Source organism: Melitaea cinxia, chromosome 20 (assembly GCF_905220565.1).
Source record: "Melitaea cinxia chromosome 20, ilMelCinx1.1, whole genome shotgun sequence".
NCBI lineage: Eukaryota > Metazoa > Arthropoda > Insecta > Lepidoptera > Nymphalidae > Melitaea > Melitaea cinxia.
Genome location: NC_059413.1, coordinates 9,894,047 through 9,910,658, shown reverse-complemented (window position 1 = coordinate 9,910,658; position 16,612 = coordinate 9,894,047). Strand labels below are relative to the sequence as shown.

The following is a 16,612-nucleotide window of genomic DNA, read 5'->3' as shown; positions in this document are numbered from 1 at the left end:
ACAACGACACACGGCCCACGGTTGCTCACTTATATACCACCCCACACATAAGGGCACATTACATAAGACGGTACGGTCAGGCGATGTAAATAACGCGAGATAACTTCGAGAGGGTCTAATGGAATAGGGAATCGTGTTTTGGAAAGTGCCCCGGAGAATCTCGGCTGTTAGCCTACCCGGCCATGTTAAGTGAAAGTCGATAGGGGATTAGGTTGGAAATTTGATTATTCAAACGTTCAAGTAATAGCTCTTTAGCTCGGTTTGCTGTTGCGTTGTATGAAACGTAATTCGAAAACAATTGTATGTACTCCTCCTTAAAATCTAAATTAGCTACACATCTAATATACGTAATAAAAATAAGTGGAAACTCTGCTATCTAGTTGAGTATTAGATAATTGTGTAAAATGAAACACAGCAGTTAAACATGTTTGAGTTTTTATATTCAGCAATGCAGTCAGTATGTACGGTTACAATTCACTACTTTAAGTCTTAAACAGATTTAATATGGCCTATGAAACTTGTCTATGAACAGACTATCCTACTACAACAGGGAAAATTTGAAATTGGCTTTCTACTCAAGATAACAAGTAGATATAGAAAAAGCTTCTTCGCATTTTATATCATCATTATCACTACATAGTATAAAACAAAGTCGCTTTCTCTGTCCCTATGTCCCTATGTATGCTTAAATCTTTAAAACTACGCAACGGATTTTGATGCGGTTTTTTAAATAGATAGAGTGATTAAAAAGGAAGGTTTATATGTATAATAACATCCATTAAATAGTGGAGAAATACTGTTATTTTTGAGGTTTCTAATGTGATGTCGTAAATAATTCCATTTTTTCCGCTTACATTGCAAACGCAGGCTGAACCCTACGAGATTTATCAAAATAACGTACTAAGTATTGTACACATTAAAAATTTTACAGAAAACTCCGCTATGGTATGTGTCTATCTCTTATGGATATCCCACAATAACATTTTTTTAACCGACTTCCAAAAAAGGAGGAGGTTCTCAATTCGACTGTATTTTTTTTGTCATTTACTTTTTACAACAAATAATGGCTAATTTTCGAAGCGATTTTAACCAATACAGCATTAATCCTTATCTAATTAAACACCTTAAATACATTGTTCATTTAATATAGATCTGATGGCCCTTTGCAGTATATGATTTAAATGAATATTTTCGAAGATATTACAGATTTAAAAATTACGGGACGTAGCGTTTGCGGCGGTTCCGACCGGCCGGGGCGGCGGGAGCGTGCCTATAAGTATAGTATAAAAAGTAAATAATAAAAATGTAATGTATGAATTTAGATATTCCAAAAATAGCAGGAAATCTTCATGATTTAGGGAAAGAAGAATTGTTTTACTCTAAAGTTAACGCGTGCGGGCTACGGGCAGTAATAAATAAACCAAAACTACTGGATCGATTTTAATAATTTTTTCAGTGAATGACATAGGCTTATATATATTTTATCCCCGTGCGAAGCCGGAGCGGGCCGCTAGTATAGTATAAAACAAAGTCGCTTCCCGCAGTCTGTATGCTTAGATCTTCAAAACTACGCAACGAATTTTGATGCGGTTTTCTTTAGTAAATAGAGTGATACCAGAGGAAGGTTTATATGTATAGTACATGCATAATATAGCAGAGGAACACTAATAGTTTTGACAACCGTGCGAAACTGGGGCGCTAGTTAATATATAATTGGATCACTGAATCTTCTATTTGTTACATTTTAAATAAAAATTCAAAATCGTAGCAAGGAACAGGATATTTATTTCTTAACAAACATGAGACTTACTTGAAAATACTAATATCTCGGATGGAATTTTCAAAAAAGTTAGACAAGTCCACTGTTCTTCATTTTCACCTACATATTAATCACAAATTAAAATTTGTAGTAGAATTGCTATTTAAAAAAAAACTTTTTTATTTTTTATACACCTACGAGTATATACAACTAGGTCGGCAAACAAGCGTAAGGCTCACCTGATGGTAAGCGATTACCGTAGCTTATAGACGCCTGCAACACCAAAAGACCCTAATTTCGCTCAAGAGCTCTGGTCACCTTACTCTCCATAGGAACACAACACTGCTTGAAAGCAGTATTATTTAGCTGTGATCTAGGTACTATCCTAATCGGATTACTCCATATTTTGAGCAGGAGTACCACTACTTTAAAAATCATTTTCTATGTAATTCATCATTTGTAATTTCATTCTAACTTATCAATACATTTACTTATTCGTATATCTAATGGTTTTTAAGGTCTATGAAAAAAAGTCAAATGTCAAATGTTAATCATGTTTATTTCAAATAATACTTATGCAAAAAACCTTGCTTAAAACTAGAAAATTATAACATCTTTCATACGTATTTACAAATACAAGCAGCAGACATAGAAGTATATAATATTTATTTGTACATAATATGTGATTATTAATTTAAAAAAATCCTTTTTCAACACCCTAATTAACGTTAAAAACGTTGTCGTTATGACGTCATCGCTTCAATTCATAAACCCTAGTCGAAATTTTATCAAATCCGTCAGCCGTGGTCGTCTGAAACACAAACACGATGTGAACGGTAGAAAGATCAAAGGGCGTAACGATTTCAAACTGAAATGAATCGAGAATTGATTGGAACCAAGGATACTTTGAGCGCCTCGAAACGGGAATGCAATCGAAAATAACTTCGGCGACATCCTGGACTCGTGCGCTATTGGAGCCGATAGTGTGTTTCTTATAGGATTCAAACTTTTTGTTCTAATACTAGCCTAACCTCTCCCGCCCTCAAGTTTTTTAATTGACTTGAAATAGGGGAGGTTTTCTGGGTAGATTGATTTTGATGAGTCTTTTTTTAATCGAAAGTTAGTGCTTGTCATGTGGTCCCGTTTATATTTGATCAAGATCTGACGAATACTTTTGAGTATTGGATTTAAAAGGATTGGAGCTTAATCCACCACGCTGTTACACTGCGGATTGGCGAATATATTCCCTTCTATGAGTAACGATCGTATTTACGACAACAACCGAGACTGACAGCTTAAAATACTCTTCGAGGCACGGTGGGGAGACCCTCAAGGACAGACATTCAAATCGGAAAGAATTATTTGTACAAATACAGACACCCATCCCGAGACAGAATCGAGCCCGAAGACCGTCGGTGTTTTAGGTGCCTAAAACGGTGTGAACACATTGTGTTTTGCCCATAGTCACCACGCTGGACAGGCGTGTTGGTGACCGCAGGGTTGGCTTTGTCACAGCGAAGACGCTGCTACTCGTCTTCGACCTGTGTATTTCAAAACCAGCAGTTGGATGGTTATCCCGCCATCGGTCGGCTTTATTAGTTCCGAGGTAGTAGTGAAAGTGTGTTTTCCCTTAGTCGCCTCCTACGACACCCACGGGAAGAGAGGGGGTTGCCATATTCTTTAATGCCGTAGCCACACAGAAAATACTGAGTAAAATATTCTATCTCATTCTCATACATTTATATGTCCGTTTCTTTATCGTTGACGTATTTTACTTTCATTGATTTTCAAATCACAACGATTTTCAAGAAGTTTCACTTCAATAACTTTAAAAAGCGATAACTATTTTATATTTTAAATAAAAGTTTCACGCTATACCTACTACAATAAGTTTGTCGTTAAAGAATTCACGAACGTGTTTCGAAGTCCGACCGTTTCTTTCAATCTGTATGTGTGTCATCTTGTTTCCTTCTAAAGTAATTAACGCCTTCACCTGTAACACATAAATAAAATTTTAGTAGGTAGGTCGTTTTTTTTTTTCATTACATTTTCAGTTCATAATAATATTTGTTAACCATCTTGTTAACGTAACCGAAAAAGTGTCGGACGACCTTCATAATTATCATCATCATCATCATCATCATCATTATCATCATCATCATTATCATCACTTCACCCTATCACAGTCCACTGCTGGAGCCTCCACAAGTTGTGTGTTTTGCCCATAGTCACCACGCTGGGCAGGCGGGTTGGTGACCGCAGGGCTGACTTTGTCGCACCGAAGACACGGCTGCCCGTCTTCGGCCTGTGTATTTCAAAGTCAGCAGTTGGATGGTTTTCCCGCAATCTGTCGGTTTTTTAAGTTCCAAGATGGTAGTGGAACTGTATTAATAATTATTATATACAGGTACATATAATTAAAATTGTAACTGTGAGTCTTTACATTATTAAAATACCGATATCGTCATCGGAGATCATAAATGTTATGATTACACATACTGCTATGCTATAGGTATAACTGCTATATAGATTAGATTTTATAACAATAAAATTCACGTGATGTTGGTTCAAACAGTTACTCAAATGTTTAACGGTTAAATAGCAAGCGCTAATTTTAAAATTATTATGTGTTAAGTATTAAAAATTTTACGCATACAATGAAGATATTTAATTCTGTGTAAATATTAAGAATGAAAGTAAACATCTATTATAACACGACAATCATCTGTATGATATACAAAAGTTCATCAAGAGCGGGACCCGCCACGGCTACAGTGGTAGCCAACCAATGCACCAACCCATCGTTAAATTAATTTGTTAATTAGAAGTTAGTATAGAAGCTACCTAATATTCAAGAAAAAATATTTTTAGTTGCTTTTTTTAGTACATGTGATAGTAAAAGCACTGATGCTAGTCAGTTACCTTAACACCATCCGCTTTAGTTTCAACAAAATCCTCGCCTGGTATGAACGTAGCTTCAGAGTTTGCGAATTTCGATTTGAAGCTAAACGTGTATGTTCCGTCTCCGTTGCGTACCAAACATTGAACCGGTTTCAAACTAATTGCCACCTTACGTGAAAAATAACTTATACCTAAAAAGATAAGTAAAATATAGTCGGTATCAAAAAAGGAATATTTTTCATTTTTGTTATTTTGTGTATGTTATGGCTGAAGATCACAGCCAACAAATACGGCTCTAAAATTCTAAATTAATATTTATTGTATTCCTGTAGTGAGGATGGATGCTAGGGATCTTGAAGAATCGATATGTTGACGAGCAGTAGGATTAATAAGGGACTTCTGTTGCTTTAGATATTTCACTCCTCCATAGGCTTCGGTAACCACTTCCTATCACGTCGACCGTACGCTTATTTGCAACACAGTTTCATCTTTGTAACATTGCATCCTTAGAAAAAGTATAAATATTGAATTCAAAAAAAAAATATTTAAACGAATTATTCAAAGTAATCGAATGTACGATATATAGGTTATCGACGTTTTATAAGAACGTTCTGTACACTTCGTATTTACTAAAGATATCCGATTAAAGATTATGTGAAAAAGAGTATTTTGAAAAGATCTTAGGATAATAGTTCTTAGGATCTTATCTCGCACTGTCGCACAAGTAATGATACGCTTTGACATGAGGAAAAACAAGATTACGGTCTGTTTTACCTCAAATACTAAACTACAATTTTGTAAATCCTAGGCTCTGTATAGATTAGAGATAGTTCTAATGAACTTTGTTTGATACCTAGCAAAAGAGTAAAAACAACGGCATGACCCATCTATGGATCCGGTCGGAACGAAGTTCCTTTCGCTTTTTGGGAGACGTCTACTGTACAATAATAATTTATATTGTAAAATATCAAGTTAACAGAGTTTTGAAATAAAATGTATTTATTACTATAGAATGATTTAATGTAAAGAGTGAATTATCTAAAAAGCTTATGCTTTACATGGAATAAACAGGTAAAATTAAAAAACAAATAACAATGATAAATTGAACACTGAATGATGGAGAATAATTGACAAAAAAAATAGGAACTGTATAAATTTTTTGAAACAAATACAACTCAATACATATTTGTAAATTTGTGTTCCGCTGACGACTGACCTTCAAATTAAACATATTAATTAATCAATTAACAGCATAATTATGTCACTTATATGAACAAAGCAAACATTCTATGAACACTTGATATTTAGCGGGAATTTAAATCCTAATGAAATATATCAAGGTGTTATACCGATAAATGCTAAATAATCATCGAAATTTTCGTTTGAAAGTAATATGTACTCTTTGCCGAGAAAATCTTCCATTTCGAAACGACCGCCCGCGAAATTACACAACTAATAACTGACTTATCAAGAAACCTGTTTTCCCGAGAGATAACGGCTGAAACTATCTCCGACTATACAAATAAAGAAGTAAATTTTACACGTGAAATGTACATTTTGTTCACAAATGTCTCTCTGTCTCTTCCTGTGGTAGTGTTTTATTTCTAATGTAATGTTTGTGTAAAAAATATAGCTAGAAAATCGTAATCAATATCCTCAAATATCTTAAGATGTTTATATTATTCCAAAGCTATTTACTCTTTCAAAAGGTATATTTTAAATACTGTAATAGCCTACTGCTGGGCATAGACCTCTTTCCCCATGTAGGAGAAGGATCAGAGCTTAATCCGCCACGCTGCTCCAATGCGGGTTGGCGGATATACTTCCTACTACTATGAGTAACGATCGCTATATGATAACAACCGGGACCGACGGCCTAACGTGCTCTCTGAGGCGTACACAGCTATTTTCTTTAAAAAAATTTCATTACTTTACATTTTCTTAGTATGTATATAGTTTGGACTTACTCATGTATTTATTAAGTACCTGTGCAAATATGTGGCTTATCATATATATGTGTGTATAACGATAATTATGTATGAAAAAATGCCTATACGTTATCAATATATTAATGACATTTATGTCTATATAATACCATATTTGACGTATGACGCATTTTTTTTAGAATGCAATGAAAACCGGAGGTATCGTCTATTTTAACCATTCACGTATAATATTATTTTGTATTTCAGGAGAAAAGAATATCTACTTTGAACCAATCGAAGAGGTGCCATCCTGTATAAACATTGAGAAACGAGAGCACTGCAGATCAGAATTAGAAGGTACAGCTATCTGCTATTTATCCAATACTATTAAACGAGCAATTCTTGTATATATATTATATAATCTGAATCTCGGAAACGGCTCCAACGATTTGCATGAAATTTAGTATGTAGGAGGTTTCGGGGGTGATAAATCCATCTAGCTAGGATTCATTTTTAGAAAATATCGTTTTATCCCTGTTTTTACGCAATGAAAAAATGGCTACAATATCGTTAGAATACAAAGGTAAATTTCGCAACCGTCAATAAAGTTGCAATAGCTCGGGTGGGAAATCGATCGGTCGGAAATGACTGAGAAGACCACGATTTGAATCATGTCTAGATCGATTAATTATAATTTATTTATTTTTGATTCTTTTGTATTTATTTAATTTTTTTATTATTATCGGTAAAATCGAAAAATATTAGTAATATTTTATGAATATGTAATTCGTATTTAAAGATGATTTCCAAAAAACACGATTTATTAAATCACCAATACCGAACTAAGCTCGGTCACCCCGGTACTTCCTATACCTTTAGGTATATATTGTATAATAACCAGTGATGTAGCGAGCGTAAGTCGCGCCCGGATAAATAATTAACCTATTACTAATAGCCTACTACAGTAGGCTATTTTTAATAGGTTAATCCCGGCCTAATAAGTTATTAGAAATAACTCACTCTGTGGCAATTTATTATTTTAATGTATTTATTAATATTAACATATTCCATTTTACAAACATTAATAGAAAAATAAAAAGAAACATGAAACAAAAGAAGTTGAAGAAGTTATAATAGTAGATGAAATATTCGCAAATAACTTTTAAAACACACAAGAGGTCTGACGAGGTGTACACTAATTCAAAATGGCGACCTGCGATGACAATATCGCCATTACTGAGATTGCAGGATTGTACCTACAGGCGCTCGCCCTAGTGAATGTATTGAAATCGACCTTACAAGGGCTGCCTAGCGTTATGTGTATGCTTAAAACTGATTGTTTATTTAAATTTTCAAAATATAATCATTTATAAATACTCTCATTAATATGTTCACATATTAACTCATTAATATGTTCACATATTAATTTCTCATTAATATGTGAATATAACTTATACATGTAATCTTATCAAGAGTTGTTTGAACTACCCTCTTTTTTCAACATCACATGAGTAATAAATATAAATAATAGATTGTATTGTGACAAAGTTCCTTATGAATAATTATTTCACATCTTTAATTAATTTAGAAAAAAACACACTCAACATCAGCTGGACCTCAAAACGTTAATATCATGTATAAAATCGAAACAATAAACATTTATATATTATCTGTATAACATTACTCAATAATTTTTTTATTGATAAAACATCACCAGTTCTCCACGGTCATTTCGGATATTGTATTTTTTTTAAATGACAGTTTTATAATGATTCTTCGACTGGACTACTCAATTATTATATAAAAGTAGGTTTTACATTTATACAGAAAAAAAATTACATATATCATAGGTACCTACTCCACTATGTTATCTATCTGGACAATAAAACGTCTCATTTACATCACATGCTATGTTAAAGTTATTTTTATTGCATATTGGAAAACAATTCCACAGCTAGCGTTAGATTAGATGTCTATGAATATCTAGGTGACAATTCGGTAGTTATAAGATTTCTAACAAATTTCACTTTAAAATCATTAATAACTGTTAACAATATAAAAAACTGTTAACTTGCCTATCACACACTTTTTCAGGTGCCGTTAATATTCCTTTGAAGAAAATTAAACGAAATTTGAACGAACTTTTTGGAACTAATCAGCCTAGTAATAATGATATACCCATAGCAGATGTAACACCAATGGAACTAGAAGAAGATCAATCGGCTCAAAATCGGTAAGTGTTTCAATATTTAAAAAAAATCATTAACGTTTCCTCTTTCATGTAATTTTTTATCAATTAGACGATTTGTGCGGTTTCGCCGCATCGTAGCGTGCCGTTTTATACCCATTGATTTTTCCCTTCAAACGCACTCTTCAGCTTTTCAAATTTAACATATGATGGTAGTGGTATTTATAAATTATACAATATACATGCATATACATATAAATTTTTCATATCATAATAATAATGAATTTACAAAAAAAATAATAATTAATTGCGTTAATCGCTTATAGTTTCGAATGCTTGGATTGTGTTATGGGGATTTATTCTTATTAAAATTGTTACGAGAAATCTTTCGTAGGGGTATTGTTGTATTTTCTTGCATGTGTATAAATATATGTATATTTTGAATATATGTTTCATTTGCATGAGAAATGTATGGGATGAGCAAGTGTTTAACAAAACTTATTTATGTATTTATTGTTTTCTAACATAATAATAATTTTTTATAAGAGTATAAAACCATTTATCCACTAATAGGTACCTTTTTTCGTTCCTGTGAAGCTGCCTGAATACTAAACAACAAATAACCTTACTGACTCATTCACATAAATAATAATCATTTTTAAAACAATTGATGTACTAACCTTTTACTTTACCAGAAACAAAAATTAATTTCTAATGTGGGTACTTACTAAGTAGAAAACCCTACTTACAAGAACTAAGAATTTATTGAATTTGCAGTAAAATTTGATATAATTTTTGAAAATTGTTACTACATGCCTTAGGGTATTTTGGATTATTTATTTATTTATTTACAGAAGAAAAAAAGATACAATTTATGTGATAAAGAGTGCAGCAAAAACAATGAATAGTTTAACAGTGCACTGTGTTTCTAAAGTAATAATACTATAATTTCTAAAGTAATAATACATACGATATTATATACTAACATAAAAATATGATATAAAGCTATACAAATATAGATTATTATACATGTGAATATAATTGGAAAGAAAAAAAATAACATTAAGTGGTTAAAAAAAAAGTAATAATCATAATAAAAATAATAAATGCGGATAATACAACAAGTGGAAATATTTCTTATTCGTTATATAACAGCAAAAAATGTTAATAGATTCCCCCGTCCGTTGTTTTATTCAAAGTGTTCCAAGAAAACTTTTGCGAACAAGAGGCACGCGTTACAAGTAAATAACTCAAAGTTTTAACGAATATTTTAACCATTTGAAAGATTTTTTCGGGACTTATAAAATAAGTAATTTTTATAATATATAACAATATTTAAAGAAGCATTGGTAACGATTCTAAGTAAATATTGCAAGTTGGGTGTCTATAAACTTATTTATAGAGGTTTTTCAGTAAGTTTGAGCTTGGCTCTTCATTATTTTTATTAAGAACTAGCTGACCCGGCAAACTTCGTATCGCCTAACACAAACTTTATCGTATGGTATTAAAGTTCAAATTGACTTTTAAGTATTATCACAAATCTTTTGTATGGAAAAGTGTTGTTTTTAGACTTTTTCAGGAAATTTAATTTTTTTTTTTTTTTTTTGAATTTTTCTCTCCGTAAGAACCATCCTCGTACTTCAAGGAATATTTTAAAAAAAGAATTAGCGAAATCGGTTCAACCGTTCTCGAGTTTTGCGCTTAGCAACACATTCAGCGACTCATTTTTATATTATAGATAAAGAATAAGTATAAAATAACTAGCATGTAGACAAATTTAGCGAAATATTTGTAGCAATTATTATTGATAAGTATTATTTATTATATATAAATAAACTGGGCCGCAAAGAAAAAGGGTCAGTTAGAAAATCTTCAATGTTTTGGGCCCAGATAGTATTTTTCTATTTTCAAGAATTAGTTACTACACATTTGGAGTGGCCCGCACGCAGCCCGGACTTAAACCCTATTGAGCATGCATCGGATGAACCGGGACGACGTGTACGTCAGCGGAATCCGCCGTCAATCACACTACAAGCAATGACAAAATAATCCGCAGCATCGCCTTAAAAACATAGTAGAAGTTATGTTAATTGGATAACAGCAGTATTGCGAGCTCGCGGAAGAAAAACAAACTAATAAAATGCGTGAAAACGACGCATCTGTAACAAATCTATATTTAAGAAAATACTGAAAAACTACGCATTTTTTATTTTACATTGAATTTTTTTTTTTTTTTTTTTTCATTTAAGCACATTTCATAAGCTAGGTCCGATACTTTTGAAGATATTGAAGATTTTCTAAACGAACCCTTTTTCTTTGCGGTCCAGTATTGTAATTTTCAATAATAGAATTAGTTTATAAATTTGTATATTAATAACTACAATGATTTAGTGTTGTTTAAATTTTAATATGGAAAAGTAATGCCTAAGTTTCCTCATACTACATACCAAAAACCTAATAAGTAATATGTACGATTTTATTTTTGTGTTACCCACACATTAGGAATTTTAAACATTTTTGAATATCATATCAAAAATTGACCGCTCCAGCGGGGTTCAAACCCGCGTCTCCGACTAACCGTGTCGGCGCTCTAGCCAATTAAGCTATGGAACGATGTACCCGCTAGATCGAAATTTTTGATATGATGATTTTATTTTCGGTTTAAGCGAACTGTGCCACCGTCTATAGTGAGGTGAGAGGGTCAGTCGGAGACGCGGGTTCGAACCCCGCTGGAGCGGTCAATTTTTGATATGATATTCAAAAAACCTAATAAGTAATTTTTAAGTGACATGTAAGTATAATTTTATCAAACACATTTAAATAGTTTGAGGAATAAATGTGGTATACACATAGAATGTATGTAAAGTTATAATATATAAATGTAGAATTACTATTTAAATTACTATGTAGTGTAGTGTGATATTGGGTGTAGTATACGGTGACGGCTCGTCTTGCTTCCAGAAAATTGAATAGCATGATTGAGAGTTTCCGCTGTGAGACTTCCATGCTTGTTGATTGCAGTCTACCCGTCGTGTACTACACGACCAGGACACATAAGCAGTTGGAGCAAGTTGTCAAGGAATTCCGCAGGACAGTGTACTGCGGAAAAGCGCTGATGACGATTCTGTCGAGTAGAGATAATTCGTGTCTGCTGAGCTTAGATAGAAGTCGCTGGTCTTCTAAGAACGATATGTGTAGAGACTGTACTAAGGTAGTTAGTATTTGTACATTTTTTCTATTTGTAATTTACTTAAAATTCATTACGTGCTCATCAAAGAAGTAGAGCATCGTTAGAATTTACCAATGTAGGTTGAATAGCAATAAAATGAATTTTAACCCTAGCCCTTATTATAAATATGACAAGCATGGTGGGTAGAACTACAATCCATTGATAAAGAAAAGAACTTTGTTGTGTGAAAGACTCACATCGAATTTTTATAGACTAGTGTCTGAATTTTCTCTAACAAACGATCGGGATTAAAAAAAAAATACCACATGAAAGTAGTAAACGTTATTTCCTTCTTTCATTAGTCATCAAAATTATCAAAAGAATCCGAAGCATCAAACCAACCCGGAGTATCAAACAAACCCAGTATATCAAACCGGCTCACCAATTGCGAGTACTTCGACAACCGAAGGAAACTGAATCATAGAACGCTACCTCCCGCTTTCGACCTGAATGATCTCATACACAATGGTAACAGATTAACAGCGTGTCCATATTACGCAGCTAGAGATATGATGAAGAAAGCCAACGTAGTCTTCTGCCCCTACAACTATCTAGTCGATCCTACAATTAGGAACAGTGTAAGTTTTTATTTTTTTCTTGACCACTCATAGCAAATTTAATTTTATTTAAAATTTGAAGCCTATTTTATTGAATACTACCGGCCAAACTAAAATTTAGACCAAAGTTTTTCCTACGACATGCTGGTTCGTCCTAAAAGATATTTATGTTTTCCTAGGACAAAATTTTTTTTTATGTCACTAGGTCGGCAAACAAGCGTACGGCTCACCTGATGGTAAGCGATTACCGTAGCTTATAGACGCCTGCAACACCAGAAGCATCGCAAGCGCGTTGCCGACTCAATCCCCAATCTCCCCAGGAGCTCTGGTCGCCTTACTCACCAACAGGTACACAATACTGCTTGAAAACAGTATTATTTAGCTGTCATCTTCTGTAAGGTCGAGGTACTACCCCAGTCGGGCTGCTCCATATTTTGAGCAGGAAATTCCTGCTGTGCCCTACCTATAATTTATTTCCTAAAATTTATTATTATGATATGGTAACTATTAAAATAAAGATATTATAGAACTCTTAACACCTTTTTTATCTGTATGATGTTAAGTTAGAGGAGTTAGCAAGAAGCTTGTATGTTGTTACGATTCAGCCTCTAAATGCATTTGTTACGTTGTGCTTATCCTATTATAGCGCTGGTTAAAAAATGACGTGACTAAAGTTTGTCACTTGTAATTACCTGATTCCTATGTCGTATCCGTAGTTTTAACGTATAGCGGTAGAATAAACAGTTTAGCGTTGGAGAAATAATTTTGGTTTAAAATTAGCTGTATCCAGTTACTCGGATGCCACTGAAATTTGAAAATCGATTTTATTAATGTTCTATTTTTCACTCTATCGAGTACACGCTATCCGTCGTTGAAGCTCGAACACCACATATGTTATTTTATCACTAACTTTTCAGGAAATAAAAAAAAACTGCTTACTTTTACTTTAATACAGACACCGTAACTTTAATTTTTACTCGGTTTTTACTATATTGTTTCTGATTAGCTAAAATGACGAATTTTTGTCCTTAGAGTTTCTAGCGAAATAAAGGTTGAAAACTACCAAAAAATGTAAAAATTAAAATCTCATAAAATTTTAACGTAATTTTTTTCCTTTTCATTGGGGTAATTTCAGCTGCAAATAACTTTAAAAAATAATATAGTGATAATTGACGAGGGGCACAACATCGAGGACATGTGCCGTAGTACGGCTACGTTCAACTTCACTAAGAAAGAATTGCAAAGTGCTATAAAGGTCAGTATTTAAACATTAATCGTGTACGTACTGGCGGTACACATCATAAACATATATTTTATTATTTTATTTGAAATAATAAATGATAGAGTACTCATATTTTTAAAAATCTATGTATCAACTTCATAGAAGAAATAGAAATTCTAGTAAATTCCTTTTTTTACGATCATATGTTTTTTTTTCTGAAAAGGAACTTAATATCGTCTCTTCATACCTATTCGCAAACCAAAACCTGATGCCGCGCATTGAACGACTTCAAAAGTATTTGAATAACTGGGAAAAATGGTATGCATTCATATGCCCATAATAATACTTCTTTTATGACATTTTAACTTTTATCACTTGTTATTTTATTTTTAATAATAAAATGCTGTTTCAGGTTTGATGATGAAACAAAAAAAATGTCCATTACCGGAACTGTATCGCTAAAAACATGGGAAATAGAAGAATTTGTGCAATCATTGAACAATTGCAATATCGGGATCGACAGTTACCATGGTAAACATTGCTTTTATTGAATTTTTTATACTAATGGTGGCAAACAAACTCACGGCCCACGTAATAGTAAGCGGTTACCGTAGCCTACAGACGAAAACAAAACCACAAGGATTGCAAGCGCGTCGCCGGACCTACCCCAAACCCAGAAGCTCTGGCCACCTTATGCAACCTTGAAAAGATATAAGGTAGTATGATCTTTTCAAGGTTGAGGTACTTTTCCAGTCGGGCTGCTACATATTTCGAGAGATATTTCCTGCTCTACTACCTCAACAAAATAAGTTAAATTATTTTTTACTATTTTTCTATTGTATGTGTCTAGCAAAACTATCACCTTGAAATTCGACTACACTTGCACAATGTACATCCTACTATGATCAAATTTCTTTCGTAAATTTCAGACTTCAACAGAAACGTTTCCGAGTTTTGCCAGAGACTACGAGAAAATCCACGTAGCTTAGTAGGAGTAACGCAAGCAACTGGTAACTTTCTTGAGTCACTTGACACTGTGCTTGGTAAGTAGAAATTGTAAACTATATAATCGCTCCATAACGTATTTATTGTAAATTCAGGAAGTAATTCTAAAAACTAGTTTTCCCTTTTTTCACAATTTCATTGAACAAATGCTTGAAATATAATTGTGTTTGCTCGTAAACGAAAAAAAACCGACTAAATTACATCGAAGAGTAATAGAACGTAGATCGACGAAAAAATAGTCAAGTAACTACGCGTTATCAAAGATTACTCAAAAAGTAGTTATCAGATCTCGATAAAATTTATATGTGACCACATGATAAACATCAGCTTTCGATTAAATTAAAAAATTATCAAAATCGGTACACCCAGTAAAAAGTTATTGCGGATTTTTGAGAGTTTCCCTCGATTTCTCTGTGATCCCATCATCAGATCCTGGTTTCCTTATCATGGTACCAAACTAGGGATATCCCCTTTTCAACAAAAAAAAGAATTATCAAAATCGGTACATCCAGTAGAAAGTTATGCGGTACAACGTAGGTCGACGAAAAAAGCGTCAAGTAAAAACGTTGTTTGATCTCAAATAAATTTAAATGGGACCAATAGACACACACCACCTTTCGATTAAAAAAAATTGTCGAAATCGGTTCGTCCGGTCAAAAGTTCTGATGTAACGTACATTAAAAAAAATACAGTGAATTGAGAACCTCCTCCTTCTTTTTTGGGAGTCGGTTCAAAATTGGTTTGTAAGAGTACCCTCTTACAAAAGCTAAACTCTTTAAAATAGGGTCAAATTTAAAATTGTATTTAATTTATTTATTCATTTATTTATTTATAATATACTAATAAATAATAAACGGTCCACACCTGAGGTAGGGCACAGCAGGAATTTCCTGCTCAAAATATGGAGCAGCCCGACTGGGGTAGTACCTCGACCTTACAGAAGATCACAGCAAAATAATACTGTTTTCAAGCAGTATTGTGTTGCTGCGCCAACGAAGTATACACCATATTTCAAGTACATCATACAATTACAAGTCCTAAGCGTTACTTTAATGATAGGTGATAACTACATGAAACATGACTAACATACACTAATAGTATACATAAAAAAACATACACACAGCTAGAAAATTAATATAATGTTTTACAATACAATAAGCTACAATAAAAGGTTACAAAGAAATCAAAGAATGGAACAAAAAAAATGGAATAATACTATAAACGGACCACAATTAAGCTTACTTTGATTATAAATATAATTTAACAAATTTATTTAACTTAAAAATAGTGTCGTTCAAAATATCTATGTCTAGATTTTTTTATATACTGCTGTGTGATCTAAGCAAAACAGGACAGTTCAGTACACCATTAGTCAATTTATGCAGGAAAAAGTTGTCAAGCTTAGGAATTTACATTATACATATATAAGACCGTTTGAAAGGAATTTAATTGTTTCTAATGTTAAGTTAAATTAAATTTGGGAATTGTCTCTAATTTTAATATTCACGCACAAACTTCGTCTCTAGGAATCTGTGGTCAATCATTCTAGTGGCGCCCTCTTTAGTGGTCGAGTAATTTTAACGTACCCTTAACACATATATTAGAATCAACCGGCAATTTTATTCATTTTTATCTACTTTCATTATTTTAAAAAAAATAATTCTAGATATCTGCATTAGAATGGAAAGCTAACTGATGCGACATGCGTCATTTTCAAAAAAACAAACTCAACTAATAAACTTGCAAAAGTTTTTCTACAGTTCGATCGACAATGTTAACTGTTGAGTCATTGACTTATTCATCATCAGACATCCTTGTAAATTGCA

The 16,612-nt window shown here is 32.9% G+C and overlaps 2 protein-coding genes across 2 annotated transcripts; one reads left to right on the top strand and one right to left on the bottom strand.

Annotated features, from left to right (window-relative positions):
• Positions 1 to 2,299: 2,299 nt before the first annotated feature.
• LOC123663458 (fatty acid-binding protein, heart-like) lies at positions 2,300 to 6,114 on the bottom strand. Its single transcript, XM_045598139.1, has 4 exons — positions 6,010 to 6,114; positions 4,682 to 4,851; positions 3,642 to 3,752; positions 2,300 to 2,570 (listed from the first exon to the last, which is right to left on the bottom strand). Exons 1-4 carry the CDS (start codon positions 6,080 to 6,082, stop codon positions 2,511 to 2,513), a joined length of 414 nt encoding a protein of 137 aa, XP_045454095.1. The 5' UTR covers positions 6,083 to 6,114; the 3' UTR covers positions 2,300 to 2,510.
• Positions 6,115 to 7,790: 1,676 nt separating this feature from the next.
• On the top strand, positions 7,791 to 14,919 carry LOC123663249 (Fanconi anemia group J protein homolog). Its single transcript, XM_045597938.1, has 8 exons — positions 7,791 to 7,905; positions 8,680 to 8,818; positions 11,735 to 11,984; positions 12,305 to 12,580; positions 13,695 to 13,814; positions 14,005 to 14,099; positions 14,194 to 14,312; positions 14,711 to 14,919. Exons 1-8 carry the CDS (start codon positions 7,791 to 7,793, stop codon positions 14,830 to 14,832), a joined length of 1,236 nt encoding a protein of 411 aa, XP_045453894.1. The 3' UTR covers positions 14,833 to 14,919.
• Positions 14,920 to 16,612: the final 1,693 nt, after the last annotated feature.

What these genes read in the sequence shown, in the direction of transcription:
- LOC123663249 (XM_045597938.1), top strand. Translation starts at nt 7,791, where the DNA reads ATGGCGACCTGCGATGACAATATCGCCATTACTGAGATTGCAGGATTG. An exon ending in GATCAATCGGCTCAAAATCG is followed by an intron (nt 8,819 to 11,734) that starts GTAAGTGTTTCA and finishes TCTTGCTTCCAG; the next exon opens with AAAATTGAATAGCATGATTG. An exon ending in ATCCTACAATTAGGAACAGT is followed by an intron (nt 12,581 to 13,694) that starts GTAAGTTTTTAT and finishes GGGTAATTTCAG; the next exon opens with CTGCAAATAACTTTAAAAAA.
- LOC123663458 (XM_045598139.1), bottom strand. Translation starts at nt 6,082, where the DNA reads ATGGAAGATTTTCTCGGCAAAGAGTACATATTACTTTCAAACGAAAAT. An exon ending in TGATTATTTAGCATTTATCG is followed by an intron (nt 4,852 to 6,009) that starts GTATAACACCTT and finishes TTATCTTTTTAG; the next exon opens with GTATAAGTTATTTTTCACGT. An exon ending in CTAAAGCGGATGGTGTTAAG is followed by an intron (nt 3,753 to 4,681) that starts GTAACTGACTAG and finishes TATGTGTTACAG; the next exon opens with GTGAAGGCGTTAATTACTTT.